The sequence below is a fragment of the Pelobates fuscus genome, chromosome 13 (genome assembly GCF_036172605.1).
Source record: "Pelobates fuscus isolate aPelFus1 chromosome 13, aPelFus1.pri, whole genome shotgun sequence".
NCBI classification, from domain to species: Eukaryota; Metazoa; Chordata; class Amphibia; order Anura; family Pelobatidae; genus Pelobates; species Pelobates fuscus.
Genome location: NC_086329.1, coordinates 35,537,855 through 35,553,034, shown reverse-complemented (window position 1 = coordinate 35,553,034; position 15,180 = coordinate 35,537,855). Strand labels below are relative to the sequence as shown.

At 43.4% G+C, this 15,180-nt stretch overlaps 1 protein-coding gene across 1 annotated transcript in view; it reads left to right on the top strand.

Moving 5' to 3' along the window:
- DICER1 (dicer 1, ribonuclease III) overlaps positions 1-15,180 on the top strand; it is an 87,362-nt gene that overhangs the window by 33,253 nt on the left and 38,929 nt on the right. Inside the window, exons 3-6 of the mRNA XM_063440043.1 lie at positions 950-1,140; positions 1,463-1,625; positions 3,916-4,046; positions 5,372-5,506. Of these exons, the coding sequence (XP_063296113.1) occupies positions 1,027-1,140; positions 1,463-1,625; positions 3,916-4,046; positions 5,372-5,506 (543 nt within the window). The 5' untranslated portion in view covers positions 950-1,026. The remainder of the gene's footprint in view (positions 1-949; positions 1,141-1,462; positions 1,626-3,915; positions 4,047-5,371; positions 5,507-15,180) is intronic.

Genomic DNA, 15,180 nt, shown 5'->3' with positions numbered 1-15,180 from the left:
CTGTGTTGGAATCTGTTTGTTGATGTACTCCGCTGGGCTCCTGTGAGGTGGTGGAGCTTTCTTCCCGTTCCAAGTTGTGTGATTCACTTGACTCGTCGTCTCCTAGGTTCCATCTTGGGTAATGCCTGTGGTAGCGGCCTGTCGAAGGATTTGCAGATATCAGGCTGAAGGGAGCCATCCAGGAGGGCTAATCGTTTTTGATTGCGCCCCATTTAGCTCTGGGGGGTTCAGGTTGTGGTTTGTCTCGGTTAATTGCGCTTATTTTGTGGCAAAAAGATTGATTATGATCGTGTGGATCCAGAGCTTCTCTCAGACACGTCTGGTCCGTTGCTCAGCTAGTCACACCCTCAAACCATCATATTTTTGTAGAGGACAGTTCCTCTTTTATTCACCTTAGTAAACACATCTAAAGCTTCTATTGGTGTGAGGTGTGCAGCTCAAATAAGCTTGCCTCTACTACAAATGTGGCTAATCAGCACTGCTATCTGTCCCAGGATTCTTACGCAGTGTTGTGTTCCTTTTACCCATTCTGTGTAAGAATAGTGTTGCCTTTTAATTCCACTACAACAGAATGCTTATTTAGGTAAAAGAAAAACAACAAATTCAAAACCGAGGAAGCATAGCGTCTATATTTCTTTCTTTGCTGTTGTGTTGCGATAGCCAGGGAATAGATTCCCAGTTGTTCCAGTACTACAAATCCCATGATGCTTTACCCAGCTATAACGTTGGCACAGCATCATGGGTGTTGAATTTGGAGCTTTGTCTCCTGGTTATTGATAAACTGTACATGTGCTGGCAAGTTAACAGCAGTGAATAGATTCAGAGTTTAAAATAATATCTCAAGCCACTGTTATGTTATAGACCTGTTAGTGGATGTCATTAAAACACTTTGAGAATGAGTAAAACTGTTACCCAGTTGTGATGAAATATTTTTTTGTTTCTCTTGCAGTAAGCTGTATGGAAGCCAAATTGCAATGATCTAAGTCACTGGATGCATGAAAGCCCTGCGTTTTGCAGCCTTTCAGCATGGCAGGCTTGCAACTCATGACCCCGGCCTCTTCACCAATGGGTCCATTTTTTGGGCTTCCCTGGCAGCAAGAAGCTATTCATGACAACATATATACCCCAAGGAAGTATCAGGTATGTCTGGCCCCTGTGATGAAAATAAAGCAAAGATATTACATGTTCCGGGCATAAAATACTAAATATCAGCATCATCTAATAACCTCAGAACTCTTTAGAAAGGAACTTTTCATAAATATGTCTTTACATGTTTTCCTGTTTCATGGAGTTGTGTTATTAGAAGTCCCTTGGGAAATGTGTATGCTATTTTTCCATTCATGGAACTAGATTGGCACACATTTCTAGCCATCCATGTGTTTTGAAGATAGATTTATAGATATATTTTAGTTTCAAATGCATATTGTCTGATTTTATTTTTATATTTTTGTCCTTTTTGCAGGTGGAACTGCTCGAAGCAGCTTTGGATCACAATACTATAGTTTGTTTGAATTCTGGCTCAGGGAAGACATTCATTGCAGTACTACTCACAAAAGAACTGTCGTATCAGGTCCGTGGGAACTTCAACAAGGAGGCCAAGAGGACAGTGTTCCTGGTTAACTCTGGTAATTGTACAAATAGAAAGGTGCACTGTGCAGTTAAAGCATTTATACAGTACTAGAACATCAGTGGGTTATAAATTAAATGGCAGTTACAACACACGTACAAGTATCTTCAACGTAACACAGAACCATTCAAGATCAGACTGAACTAGGTGGTTCTAACCCACTTTAAGTAAACCCGGTGGTTGTGTGTGTGCTTCCCTCCCACTCGAGCTGTACTGTTGCGATGGGGGTGCTAGAGGTCCTTTTGGGGTTTGGGGTTACCCATGGTCTGTCCTGTTACTTTAACTGCAACTAGGCCGGCCATGAGCATCTGGGGAGCTAAGAGAGACTCTGTCAGTTCCAACAGCATATTATTAGGCCCTCACTGAGGGGTGTTAGGGGCAGGGAATGCCTGGGCTGCGCCCATCGCCCTGAGATGCAGTAGCCTGCTGTACCATGAGCTTATTTTCTTTCTTTTTTCCTAGCATATATCAACAGTACCAGAATTCTACCTTAAGGTGGACCAGTAGCTTCTATAATTAAATATGTTGATTCAAAAGAGAACCCACTCCTTCATTCCTTAAATAAGTAAAAGCAGCCCACAGCATCCGTTTTTACTTGTCCTGCATGCGACACGGACGGCAGCCTCTAGATCAGATTTGAATGATGAGGTGCACGGCTTGCAACCTAGGGGCATGACTGGATAATTCCCCGGGTGGAGAGCAATAAGGCAGTTGTTTATCTACATTATCCATGTTGCTCATATCGTATTTCTTTGTTGCAGGTAGGGTTAACTTTTAGTATTTTAGCATTAGTGTAGTTTTGTTTTTTTTGTTTTGTTTTTTCTTCTAATATTGTTTGCCTAGAGAGATATTGGCTATAAATCACTGACGATGCCTAACATGGTTGAAACAATCGTGTAGGGTTGCTGTATCTCTCGTGCAGATAAAGCTGGCCTGCATTTCGGATCTAGACCGCCCCTTTTGGATGTGCAAATGGCCCTGGATTTTTTGTAATAGCACAAGATGAGCTAAAACCAGCTTGAGATCTGAGCGGGGACCCACTGAAGGGCAGGCTAAATGAGCTGTTGTCTGTTCTCGGTACTCTTTCACCCTGGTTTTTTTTATTTATATATCCCTCACACCTATATAGTTACCCTTTGTGTCCACTGAAGATTCTTCCCAAGTGCCCACCACTGAGTTTACACGTTGACCTTGGAAATATTATTTTCCTAACTTCTAAATTTTGTCTTTTTTTACTTTTCCTCTTTCCTGCTTATTTTCTACCCTTTTTCAAGACTGTCGTCTCCTCAACTTTAGCCAAGCTTATGTCCATACCGACCAATCTTTACGCTGGGTTGTGGTTTTACAACAATCTCTTTCACTGTATTACATATTGAGTTGTTTTTTGTTTGTTTTTTTGTTTCCTGACGACTCCTTCCTCCACTTTCTATCTCTCCTTTATCTAGGTCTTCCATGGCTATTTCCTATTCCTTTTCTCAGCTGTCCACTCCTTTACTTTAGTCGTGCATTACATCAAACATTACACCGGGTCCTGGGTTTTGCACACAGCGTCATGACTTGGGATTCAATATTCCCTGCCACATTATCGAACGCTATGATGTTGTACCTTTTCACATGGAATACCTGAAATCCTAACAGGGACTGCTAAATGCATTTAGAATTGGCAGGGAGTCTGTCTAGCCGGTTATATAGTGCACCTTGCTTACATGCATTATGTTTTAAACCTATGGATAGGCATGTCTGATTTCTTCAAAATCTATATATCCTGTAGTGTCGTATCGAACACAAAAAGTGTTCTTTTTAAAAATTCACTGTCCAGGTATACTTCCTTTTTGGTACAGCACACATGTGACCCTTTATAAAATAAAATAAAAAAATAGTTCTTAAAAAGTGGGGCGCTAATCAGGGAATTTCATATTTTAGTGCTAAACAGCCAAATTATAAAGTCTTTCCAGCTTGGCTATGTTGATCTAAATTTGTTACCTTACAAAAAATGTCAAAGCAAATATACCATTCCTCCCATCCTTCAACTCACTGACCAAAAAATGGCAAGTGTCTTTGTTAGTACTGGAAAAACACGCAGTACACTTTTTCTCTTATTCAACTTGCTGTCCTATCTTTCTGTGGTTGATGGGAGAAGCAACATCTTTAAGGTTTAGTGATGTAAATGTATAATATATTCAGTATTGGCTGCAGCTGTAAGAGTGACTCTTGTGCTTCTTGTGTTTGTAATATTATATTGGGAAGTACTGCGTGATACCCACTCTGTGTGTGTGATATAATTTCAGCAAAGCAAGTTTCCCAGCAAGTATCTGCTGTCAGGACCCATTCTGACCTCAAGGTGGGCGAATACTCTGACCTAGATGTAACACAATGTTGGTCAAAGGACATATGGAATCAGGAGTTTGTCACTCACCAGGTAAGATTACTGTTTAGAGCACTATATCTAGTCTAGTACATGTGAAGGGTAACTGATAGGATCATTCTGGGGAACTTCTAAAACATTTTAAATGTGTGGGTTTTTTTTTTCCCTTAGTCTTTTGCCAAATTTTGAGCTTCCTACCTTGCATATTGAAAGTATTTGCACCTAGTTGGTCACAAATCGTATAAACCCCCTATAACCGTCAGTTAAATTAATGAAGGCTATAGGATGACAAGCTGCCTAATATATTAGGATTATTATAAAGTTGTAGAAGGTAAACCTTGTATATGAAAGTAAATGCATGCTGGCGCAGCCTGCATCCATTGGGTACATTGTATGGGAACAAGCTCCTTATTGGCTACTAGCTTTAAGAACAGCCACCTGACTGGTTGCAGATGATTGGAGGAAGATCTAAAACCTGAGGCAGACTTGTAGATTTCTGCAATAATTCTGTTTAATAATGTTTTTGTATTAATCCATTCAGTGTCGGACACTGAGGTTTCCATTTGGTTTCATGAAAAGCGCACTGTTATAATATGACACCGTGGCATTGTCAGTCGGCAGAGAGTCTGCTAAATAAGTGGTATTGCTCTGAATGCATTAGATGGCGTTTGTGATGGTCAATGTGCAATAAGATCATCTGTCTGGGTGGATGTCTTGCTTTATGTTCAGTAGAGCCTCCAGTCTGTACTCAAAAGGTTTTATTGAAGATAGACCGCCGTTTTGTATTGTCACTCCTTTGCCTGCGTGCACATATAATGTGGAATCTTGTACCTTCATCTGTAGAGAGATGAGGCACTTAAGAGGAACAGTTTCCTCATGCAGACTACATGCCACCCAATGGGTAATACAGGTTTTGTGCCACATACAACTGAACTCCTTCCATTTAAATGTCATTGAGCATCTAACTATGAAAGAAATAAGAAGCTGCACAAATGAGTCAGTTTATTCTTTGTTTGTATTTTGTTTGTTTATTTATTTATTTTTAACCGGAGACGTCCATAGTAAGTAAATGGTTTGTTCTATTCAATATGCATACAAATAAAATAAAGTACGACAATAAAGCTGAGGTAATATAAATCTTTGTTTTTTTATTTTATATTTTCCATTTCAGAGCCAGTTATCAATACTCATTCTTTAAAACCTTTTTAGCACAAAAGCGATTTGGTGAATGTCTGCTAAACCTCTTGATTGAGCTTGTCAGTTTACTGAAAAGACATTGAAAACACATGATCTTTTATTTCTGAAATTCAAACCAGACGTCTGTGCAAATCCCTGACGAATATAATGATGCTACATTATTACCTTATTTGTTTTTTCAGATCCTGGTGATGACCTGCCACATCTTCCTGCATGTACTGAAAAATGGAAACTTATCATTAGCCAACATTAATTTGTTGGTGTTTGATGAATGTCACCTTGCAATCCAAGATCACCCATATCGCGAAATAATGAAGGTAGGAATCCTTTTATTTCCTTCTTCCAGGTATTTTTTTTTTTTTTTTTTTTTTTTTAATTCTTTATTTTTTTTTTGTGCAAGCGATACAAACGAGCCTGTGTTGCCACAACAGCAGTCGCAGGCGAAATAGATTCTTACAGTGTCAAACAGGGCATTAGAAAATCTGCACAAATTTTATATATTATTAGTACTTAGGCATTGTTCAGACGAGGTAAAAATAATAGATATAACGACGTTAACTGAGATAACATAAGAGTAGGTCTAGAGGTTAAAGCATTGGTCGTCCTGCTTAGAGTGCTAACATTGCTTGGGTAGGTAGTTATTATAGTATGGTATCGCATTAGATAGGCATTAAGGAATGCATAAGGTTATAGGAATAGAATGCTTCACAACATGCTAGATATCTCATATTTTGTATGGAACTAAGCTTGATTAAAAGGAGGGTCATACGTGTTAGGTCAGCGTCAGTACAGGCTGATATATTATTCTAAGCGTAAACAAACTATATATATATAAATCCACGTTAATTATATTTTAACTTAAGTCACAGTATGTAGAGTACCTGCTGTAAACCAGAGCAGTGAGAACAAGAGGAGAGTATAACATGTGCACATCATAGCTTAACTGTTACTTAAAAGGTTAAATATTGGCTGTGCTTGTTCTTGAGACTGCTGGAGTAGTTAGGGAAATGCAAAGCATTAGGAAGCAATAATTCAGGTTATGTGGAACAAGTGTAAAAATTGGGGACTGTGTTAAACTGCGGTATAATGAGTCCCTTTAGTTGCTAATCGTCACCCGATGCCTTTTATGTGCTCGAGCAGGTAGTCCCTTCTCTGACCCGTTAGGGGCTCTCCGCCATCTCGCCTTGCAATGGAAGCGCTGAGGCCTCCTCTGAGTGGTCTCCGGGTCTCTTTTCTTGCGCAGGGTTGCCTGGCTGCTTTCCGGTGGGCCGCGTGTGAGCGACGTGTGGTCCGCCATTTTCGGGTTCTCTGCACCTTGGTCAGCTTGGGTTTGCCACTGGATCGGGAGGGTGTCTTTTGAGGTGAGTGTTTCAGCTTGCCTTGCGTCTGAGCCTGTTGGTGCCTCATTTTTAGTTTGTCCCAAAAAGCCGTAATCAGGTTGTTGAGTTTAGCATCAAAGTCCCAGCCTGTAGCGGCGGCCATTTTGTTTAGCTGCTTGTTTTTCGGCTGCTCCCATATTTTTGTCACTGGGGCTCTCACACTTAAGATGCCTTTCCGTGTTGTACCGGGATAACCCCTGCTGGTCCTGGGGGGGGAGCAGGGCTTTGGTGGGGTAGCACCTACAGTGCCTGGGCGAGGAGAGCGTCCAGTTACCTTTTGACTGTTAGGTGCTTGCAGTCTCTGTCCCGCTGGGCGATTCGGTGCCTGTGGCGACTGTGCCGCCTTCCGTGTGGTGCTGCTTAGCTGAGTGTGCTTTCGGGTGTCGGGCACCATCACTGGGGTCAGTAGAGCTTCCAGCTTCTCCCATAATATTTGGAAGGCCCTGTTTATTCGGCTCTCCCCTACTAACTTCTCGTTTAGGGTGTTGAAGGAGCGCGCTACCTCTGCCATTTTATGAGCTTCTACCGCCGAGTTTCTCCCTTGCTTTACAGGCTTATTCCTGTGCATCTGTGCTGTGTTGTCCCTGTTATCCAGGGGGGACCGGGATGACCCCCACCGGTCCATAGGGGGGGGGGGGGAGGTTGTGCTACCAGCTTACTGTGAGCCGTGTGCCTCTGGCGGGAGAGCGGCCGCCTTTCTCCGCCACCTCCCTCTGTAGGCCCCAGTCTGCCGATGCGATGCCCGTTGACCCCGGGCATCGAGTGTGATGTCCCTGGGTTCGGGTCGGTTTCCCAAGTCCAGTGGGCCCACTTGTAGAAGGGTGAGCGCAGTGTAGCTTGCATTATTCGCTGTTTTTTGCTCGGTGTACAGGAGCAGATACAGAGCACGTCTGCCCTGTTCGCTAGTCAGGCCCCGCCCCCCCTTCCAGGTATTTTTTGGCCCAAAGTGAAATGCACTGTGCACAAAGTATGAGCCTTACTGCTAGATCTGTATACACCTATTATTTGTTGAACATTCTTTAGATCAGACTTCTGAATTCACCCATCATTTCCAATGTTGCTTCAACTCCCATGATTCTCTGACTATCGCTTTCAAATAATTCTGGGAGTTGAAAGCTAGCAACGACGGCGTGGGGGGTACAGAGTTTTAGATCCCTGCTCAAGATCATGGAACTATAGATCCTTAATGGTTACGTTTAGTGTGCATTTTTGCTATAAAGCTATCTTTGTGTTAAACTCTCAGAAATACACCCCGTTGAAATTTGTAAAACCCAAACCTTCCTTATAAATTTTGATTTATTCTAGAGCAGGTTGAAAGTAGGTTGTGCTATTACACAAAATCCACTTTGTTCTCTTAACTCATATCCACAAAATATTTCTCTACCCACCTTCACATCAAGGGCCACATTAGGCAAGACTGAGTTTATCTTGTTCTTTCATTTGTTCCTTGGCTGCCCATCCATGTGTTTAAAGGGACAGAGAAGAAAGGATGTTTGAGGTTAGATTGTCAGATTTTTTTTTTTTTTTTTTTTTTATTTGGCCGTTTTTATTTTGTCGTTGTGGCGAAACCGACCTCGCCACGTGTCCTTGGAGGGGGCTGATTGTCCGCCTCTTGCCTTTGGACTATGGACCAGACTTTATGGGAATGTGATACCCCAGATAGCCATACCATGGAGCCTATTCATATAATGAAAGACTATGGGAAAGACTTTAGCTCCATGGCAATTGTACTGTGTGAGTAGGATCTGCGCGCTATTCGGTAGTTTTGTGCGCGCAGATCCCAGCTATCTGGGGATAGGTGAAATGTCTGTGTGTTATGTGTAAAATGTGACTTTATGTATTTTAAAGTGTTTTATGTCGTTTTGCAACCATGTGGTTAATGGAGTCTGCCTCTAGTCCTGGATAATTGGATTACTTCTCCAATTAACTCCAGGGCAGAAGGGAGGAAACCAGGGTGCATTGTGGGGATGTTTTTCTGCCAGCCAGGAGGGACAAAAGATACTTTTACTAACTTTTGAACCCCTGGTCGGATTCATGCCATTTTTTAATATGTTGTTCCCCTGAATGGATTGATTGTGGATATGTATTTTTATGTGAATGTGATGTATGGTTTTAAAGTTATGAAAGTTGTGTAAAAGTATATTTTACACTGTATGCATAATGGTATTATGTGTCACACTAAGGGGAGGGGATGTGTGGGAGGTAACATCTATGTCATTGGTTATTTTATGCCTCCCCCTGGGTGTGGCCTGTATGTGTGAGATGGAAATAAAAGCCGGGCTGGATGAGCCAGTCCAGAGTTCCTGCTTAACCCTGAAGCTGAAGTGTTGTCTCTTTCTTGGGGGAAGGGGACTGTATGCCGATTGCCAGGAGTGTAAGCTGTTCGTATTGCTTTTCCTGTTCGGCTGCTTCCAGGGTTCGTGTGTCTGCTGTTCGAGAGTTGGTGAATCCGTGCAGTTTGGGAGTTCGGGAAATTGGTGCTTATAGTAGCTGCTGGTCTATGGAAAAGGGGATTATCGCCTAAACTGGGTTTTATCCCCTTTTGAGCAAAATGGTCCGTTACAGTCGTAATTCGAAACGTGGAGGTTACAGAAAAGAAAGGGGGGAGGGGATTCCAAATGTAACACAGTACATCTATTTGTCAGTAACATACTGGGTTCAATTGATACAGTAAATGTGGCATGTACGATATAAGAGGTAGACATTTCAATGTTACATTCTTCGACTGGTAGCATAGTATAGGGTTTAGGTACGCTTTTTGAAGAGGTCTTTATCAACAGTTTGGATGCCTTTGTGTGTACTCATTCAGCTGTCAGTGGTTTCTGTCTGTGTCTACCATTTGACAAATATTTCAATTGACATTTTCCATTCATTTATAGGGTACAGAAAGGAAAAGGGAGGTTATGGGGGAGATGCAATAAGCCACGCTGCTAATTTTTACCTTTGATACTATTGGGGTCACCATGGATGCCCAATACTGTAGAGTTACAATGTGTGTACATTAGTGCCCCGGAGGGTAAACGAATCATTCCAGGGGTGGCTAATGTGGGCTTCAAACCTGTGGGTCTAGAAGCGCCGCAGTGGGCGGTCTGTGACATCCTTCAGTGGGGGGCATGGCGGTGGGAACCACTCTGGTGAGCATGGTGATTAATGTGTAAAATAAAATAGCTTGTGGATCAGGGGGGTGGGGAGATGTAACTTGGAATCTTGAGCTATGCTATTGTTCATGCGAGTTACTAGTGATGGCGTTGAATGCCTGCGTTCCATACTTGTGTGCTAAGGAGGAGTGAAGTATTCTGGTTGGTTTTGTGGGCTTACCATTGTTCCCATGCCGTGAGCTAGTATTATGGACGGGAGTGTCTGGCCATGAGTTTGTATTGTTTGTTAATGTCTACCGTTGATATGCACTGTTCTATGGTAGGAGGGAGTGTGATCTTCCATTGTCTGCTGATTATCGTGAGAGCTGCTATTATAATTTGGTATATTAGATACCTTTTGGCTTTTCTGAATTTTTATTGGGAACAGCAGAAGGAGGAATGTTTCCGGGTGAAGAGAGAGAGAGAGACCCCCACGCAACATTTTATCAGGTTTGCCACATCATGCCAATATGTGCGAAGTTGGTGACAGAACCACCATATGTGAATCATGTCACCTTTGTCCCCTTTGCATCTCCAGCAAATGTCCGAAGTGGTGGGGACCTGCACTTCAAGCGTGTGGGGACCAGGTACCACCTGTATAAGACTTTGCGGGATAGTTTGATATGGGATAAGTGTCAGTGGTTTGTCGGTCATGGATGTCGTTAGGTCTTTGTCCCGCGCTTTTTTTTTTTTTTTTTTTTAAATAAAGGATAAGGAGTTCAAGCAGGATGTGCAGTGTTCCGAAGCGTAACTTAAGTAGATTCGTTTTTTTGGAGGTTTTAATTTAAGGCTTATCTTTTTAGCTTCTGACAATGGTGGCCCTAGTGTTCCTGTTGTGTGTGGTAAAAGTTTTGGTGTGATCTAGGACTTTAATTGCAGATACGTAAGTGGGCTGTGCCAGGAAGGTTATATTCTGATTGTAAGTCCAGGAACCCTTTGAGGCAGAAGCCTTGAAGTAGTTGGGAAATTGTGTGGATACCATGCCTCCCCCATATCTTATGATTGAAGTTAGAGATAAGTAGCGATAAGGCCTCTATCTGTAGGGCGGGTGATAATCTGTCCACCATACCTAACCTTCTGTGATAGTTGTCCCAAATGTGTAGGGTGAGTGTCGTCGTGGGTAGTGCGTGTCAGTATTTTGGTCTTTGTTCTGTGGGCATCCATGCCAATATTGTTAAGGGGATCCCCCTGGATAACTTTTTTTTTTTTTTCTTCTTCTATTATTGTCAGTATTCAACAGGGATATAGGCCTTAGATTTTGGCTCCTGTTTGGGGGTTTACCCAGTTTCGTGAGAGTGGAGATATGCGCCATTAGCATTTCTGGAGGCATGGTCCCAGTACCGAGTATGTGGTTGAACAGTTTCTCTAGATGGGGGTGCTAGAAGGGGCGCAAATCATTTTTTTTTTTTTTTTTTTTTTTTTTTTTTTTTTTTTTTTTATAGTAGGAATTCGTGAGACGATCTGGTCCCAGGGATTTCCCCGTGGAGAGGATGGATGGTGTTATTTCTTGCTTGGTTATTGGGTTCTGGATGCTGGCTATGTGTGTGAGCGTCTGTGTCAGTAGTGTTGTTGAATTCAGGAATTCTTTGATTTCTTGGTCAGATGGTTGTAGATTGTCAGATTTTTAAATATGAAAATAGTGTACATCAAGCATGTCAAACTCAAAGTCTGGTACGGGCCACATAAACAAGGTTTAAGTTTATGTGGGCCGCAAAAAAAAACCTTAAATTTTCATAGAGTTTCATAGGTTTATTTAAAAAATTACAGTATAAAAAAAATACCCAGCATCCCCCTCTACCACCCTGTGCCAAATCTGATCCTCCCGCTGACAGACACACTGACACACACACATACTCGCTGACACACTCACATATACTTGCTGACAGACACACACTCACTGACAGACACTGACACACACACACACTCACTTAACACATTCTTTTCTTTATTGCTCCCTACCTTTTGGAGCTGATGTGTGGCATCTCCCTGGGGTCCAGTGGGGGTCCTCTATCTGCTCCCTCGCGTGGTTTAGTGATGCTGGGTGCCGGAATATGACGTCATATTCCGGCGCCCGGCTTCACTACAGACGGCGCGCGTGCGAGGGAGCAGTGAGGATCCGGAATACCCTCGCTGGCCCTCCTCCCCAGCTGGGTAAGTGTTGGCAGAGTAGGCACCTGCAATGTGGGGAAAGCAGGTGCCTTCTCTGCTATAACACTGAGCATGTACTCGCGGCTTGCCGGGCCGCAAAGATGGTCCTTGCGGGCCCCGAGTTTGGCATGCTTGGTGTACATACTATTCAGTGTTCCAACTCTTTCCTTAAGTAATTCTTCCAGAAAATATCTGATAATTAGATGGAACTATTTTTGGTAGTGAACAGATTCTTGTATACTGCATTATGCTGTCCCAGTACTTGCTACTATCTTTTCAGATTTGGTCTCTGACCTATACATCTACATTTTATGGTGACGACTACTCCTCTCAATCCAGACTTTTAATACTCTGCTAGTGCTCTTGCCAATTATTACATCATTCAGTTTTATACTTCAAAAATAGTGCTAAGAAACCGTTTCCTTTGTGTGTAGTCTGTGCACAAAACCTTCAACACCAATTCCTCAAGTGATGGTACCCTCCAATAACAGTAATCCAAATTTGCTTCTGACTCAACCTCTGACTCCAGTAATTTAGTATTTCTTAGGATTCCAATTCCCATTCTTTTCGGGAAGATGTAAGATAAATTACTTTTCGTGGTCTCTTAGACCAGTACCAGAAACATTAAATCCGTCATGACCCCACAGAGTGTATCCTACCACATGGAGACTGACCTTACTCTACTATAGAATGCCCATAAGACCTTTGCCAGAGGTAAAGCTGTGCTCTTTAGTTAGATTGCTATAAATGAGAGAAAACTCATTATGACTGTATTGGAATTTCACTAAAATTCCAACCCAGTCAAGGAAATTCTCTACCTCAGTCGGTGGACTTTGCAAATTCTGCAACATTCCCAAAAGGTGACCTTTCTGCTTTAATAATATAACCCAACCACCGCTAGGATAACGTGTTCCATCTGTATCCACTGTGTCTTCTCTGATTGTGTTTTCAACAACTAATTCTTGTTAAATTCTTAACAATTAACATACATTGACAGAAACATTTTCTATGTACAAAAGACCGTTATTCCATGATTTCACATGCATGTTAGTCTTTAAAGGGATACTCTAGGCACTAAAACAATTCTAAATTAAACCGAATGTGCAATAAAGGAAGTGTAAACATTAGATGGCTCTTTAGAGGAAGTGTTTAGGAAGGCTGCACAAGTGAAATGCAGGAAAGCTTGAGGGATGATTATAGATGAGACTTTGAGATACATTTGCAAACAAGACCACCTGAATCCTGAAAAAAAACTATTAAACTGAAGGGGGGACCTAGAGCAGCGGGTGGGGGCCTATTGTCCTGGCCCCCACCCCTGAGCGGCGGGTGGGTGCACAAAATAAGAAAGTGTTTGGGGGGGAGAACGACCTATTGTCCGCCCCCACCCCTACGCGGTGGGTGGGGGCCCTAAATAACAATATGGTGGGGAACCCGTGTCACCTTGGAATGGGGGGGTGGGAATTTTCATTTAGACAATAGTTCCCCCACTTATTGTGACTTAGGGCCCCTACCCGCCGCGCAGGGGTGGGGGCCGGGGGGAGGACAGTAGGTCCCGTCCCCCCCTTATTGTTATTTAGGCCCCTCACCCACCGCACAGGGGTGGGGGCCGGGAGGGGGATGACAATAAGTTCCCCCCCGACCACCACTCAGGGGTTGTGGCCGGGGGGAGGACAATAAGTCTCACCCGCCGTGCAGGGGTGGGGGCCGGGGAGGAGGACAATAGGTCCCTCTCCACATTCTCATTTAGGGCCCCCACCTACTGTCCTCCTCCCCCGGCCCCCACCCCTGCGTGGCGGGTGGGGGCCCTAAATCACAATCCCCAGCCCCCACCTCTGCGCATCAGGTGGGGGCCCTAAATGAAAATTCCCACCTACCCCCCCCCCCTTCCAAGGTGACTAGGAGTCCCCCCCCCTTATTGTTGTTTAGGGGCCCTACCTGCCGCTCAGGTGTGGGGGCCGGGGGGGAAAGACCATAGGACAATAGGTTTCTCCCCCCCCCCCCCCCCCCCCACACATTCTCATTTAGGCCCCCACCCGCCATGCGGGGGGGGGGGGGGGGGTACTAGGGTGTTTTTTTAAACAGGCTGCTCACTGTTTAGTTGACATGTCCCTACTCGCAGTATAGCAAGTAGGGGCATTCAGGCGATTTTGATCTCCCTTATGCTATTACGGGGGTCATATTGACCCCCATAGAGTGAGGGAGGACCTGGGTTGTTTAGGAAGTGTCAGGGAGCATTGCTCCCTGCCGCTTCTATCTTTACATATTACAAGGAGGGGGCAGCGAGCCGGTAGCTCCCTCCTTGTAATAAACTGAACAAACGAACACTGATATTCAGTGTTTGTTTTCGTCTGACATTTCTAGTCATTCATTCGGCTTTCTGACGAATGAATGGATGAAATTCCCGTTTGCATACCCAAGTGTTTAACTGGGCATGTGTGAGAATCTCACAGCGCTATATAGTGTGGGCAGATGACATGTCCCACAGGGACTTCATCTACCCAAACAAAGATGGCGGCGCCCAGAATATAGGTCGGGGCAGAAAATAAAGATTTTGTCAAAAAATAGGTTATATGGGGGGCTTAGGGGCATTTGGGGGTGACTAAGGGGTCAGTTAGATGTAGTGGAGTCGGGAGGGGGGTTTGGCCAGGACAGTGCCGCTTTAAGAAAACCTTTTGAGACTGGAAAGTCTTACAAATTTGGACTGCATACACATGACTCGGTCTGTAATGTATATTGATGGTAGTGTGTGGTACACAAAGGAAGAGTCTGGCCTACAAACCAACCTTTAATGTTGATGTTACATTTGGCCAGGCTGCTTTAACTCCGATTGGAATCCATATGCTGATGTAGTGGTTATGGTGCCCTGTCATCCTCCCGGAGTAAGTGGTCAAACTGTGTAAGAAGTTTTGACAACTCACCAGAGGCTCACCTGACACACACCTGCTTTCTCTGCAACCAGAAGCTCTGCACTGTGCTAAGTGGGCTGTATTGGTTCTGGTGCTTGCTTTGTTCTTTAACGATTTCTGAGCACTCTTCTTTGATTCTCTGATGCAAGCCCCCTCCGTACCTAATATCATAACTGCACACTAGTCCATGCTATACATCTGTGGAAATGGGTCTAACTCAAGGATTAATAATACGGAAGAACAAAGCATTTGTATTTAATTTTTATTTTATAACTTTTTAAATGATTTTGTGTGTGTGTGTGTGTGTGTGTGTGTGTGTGTATATTAACAGTATTTTTCATAGTTGGATAAAAAGCAGAGAAACTACATTTGTAGAATTCAGGGCCATGACTTCTATGATAAGCTGTAGTTGTTATGGTGC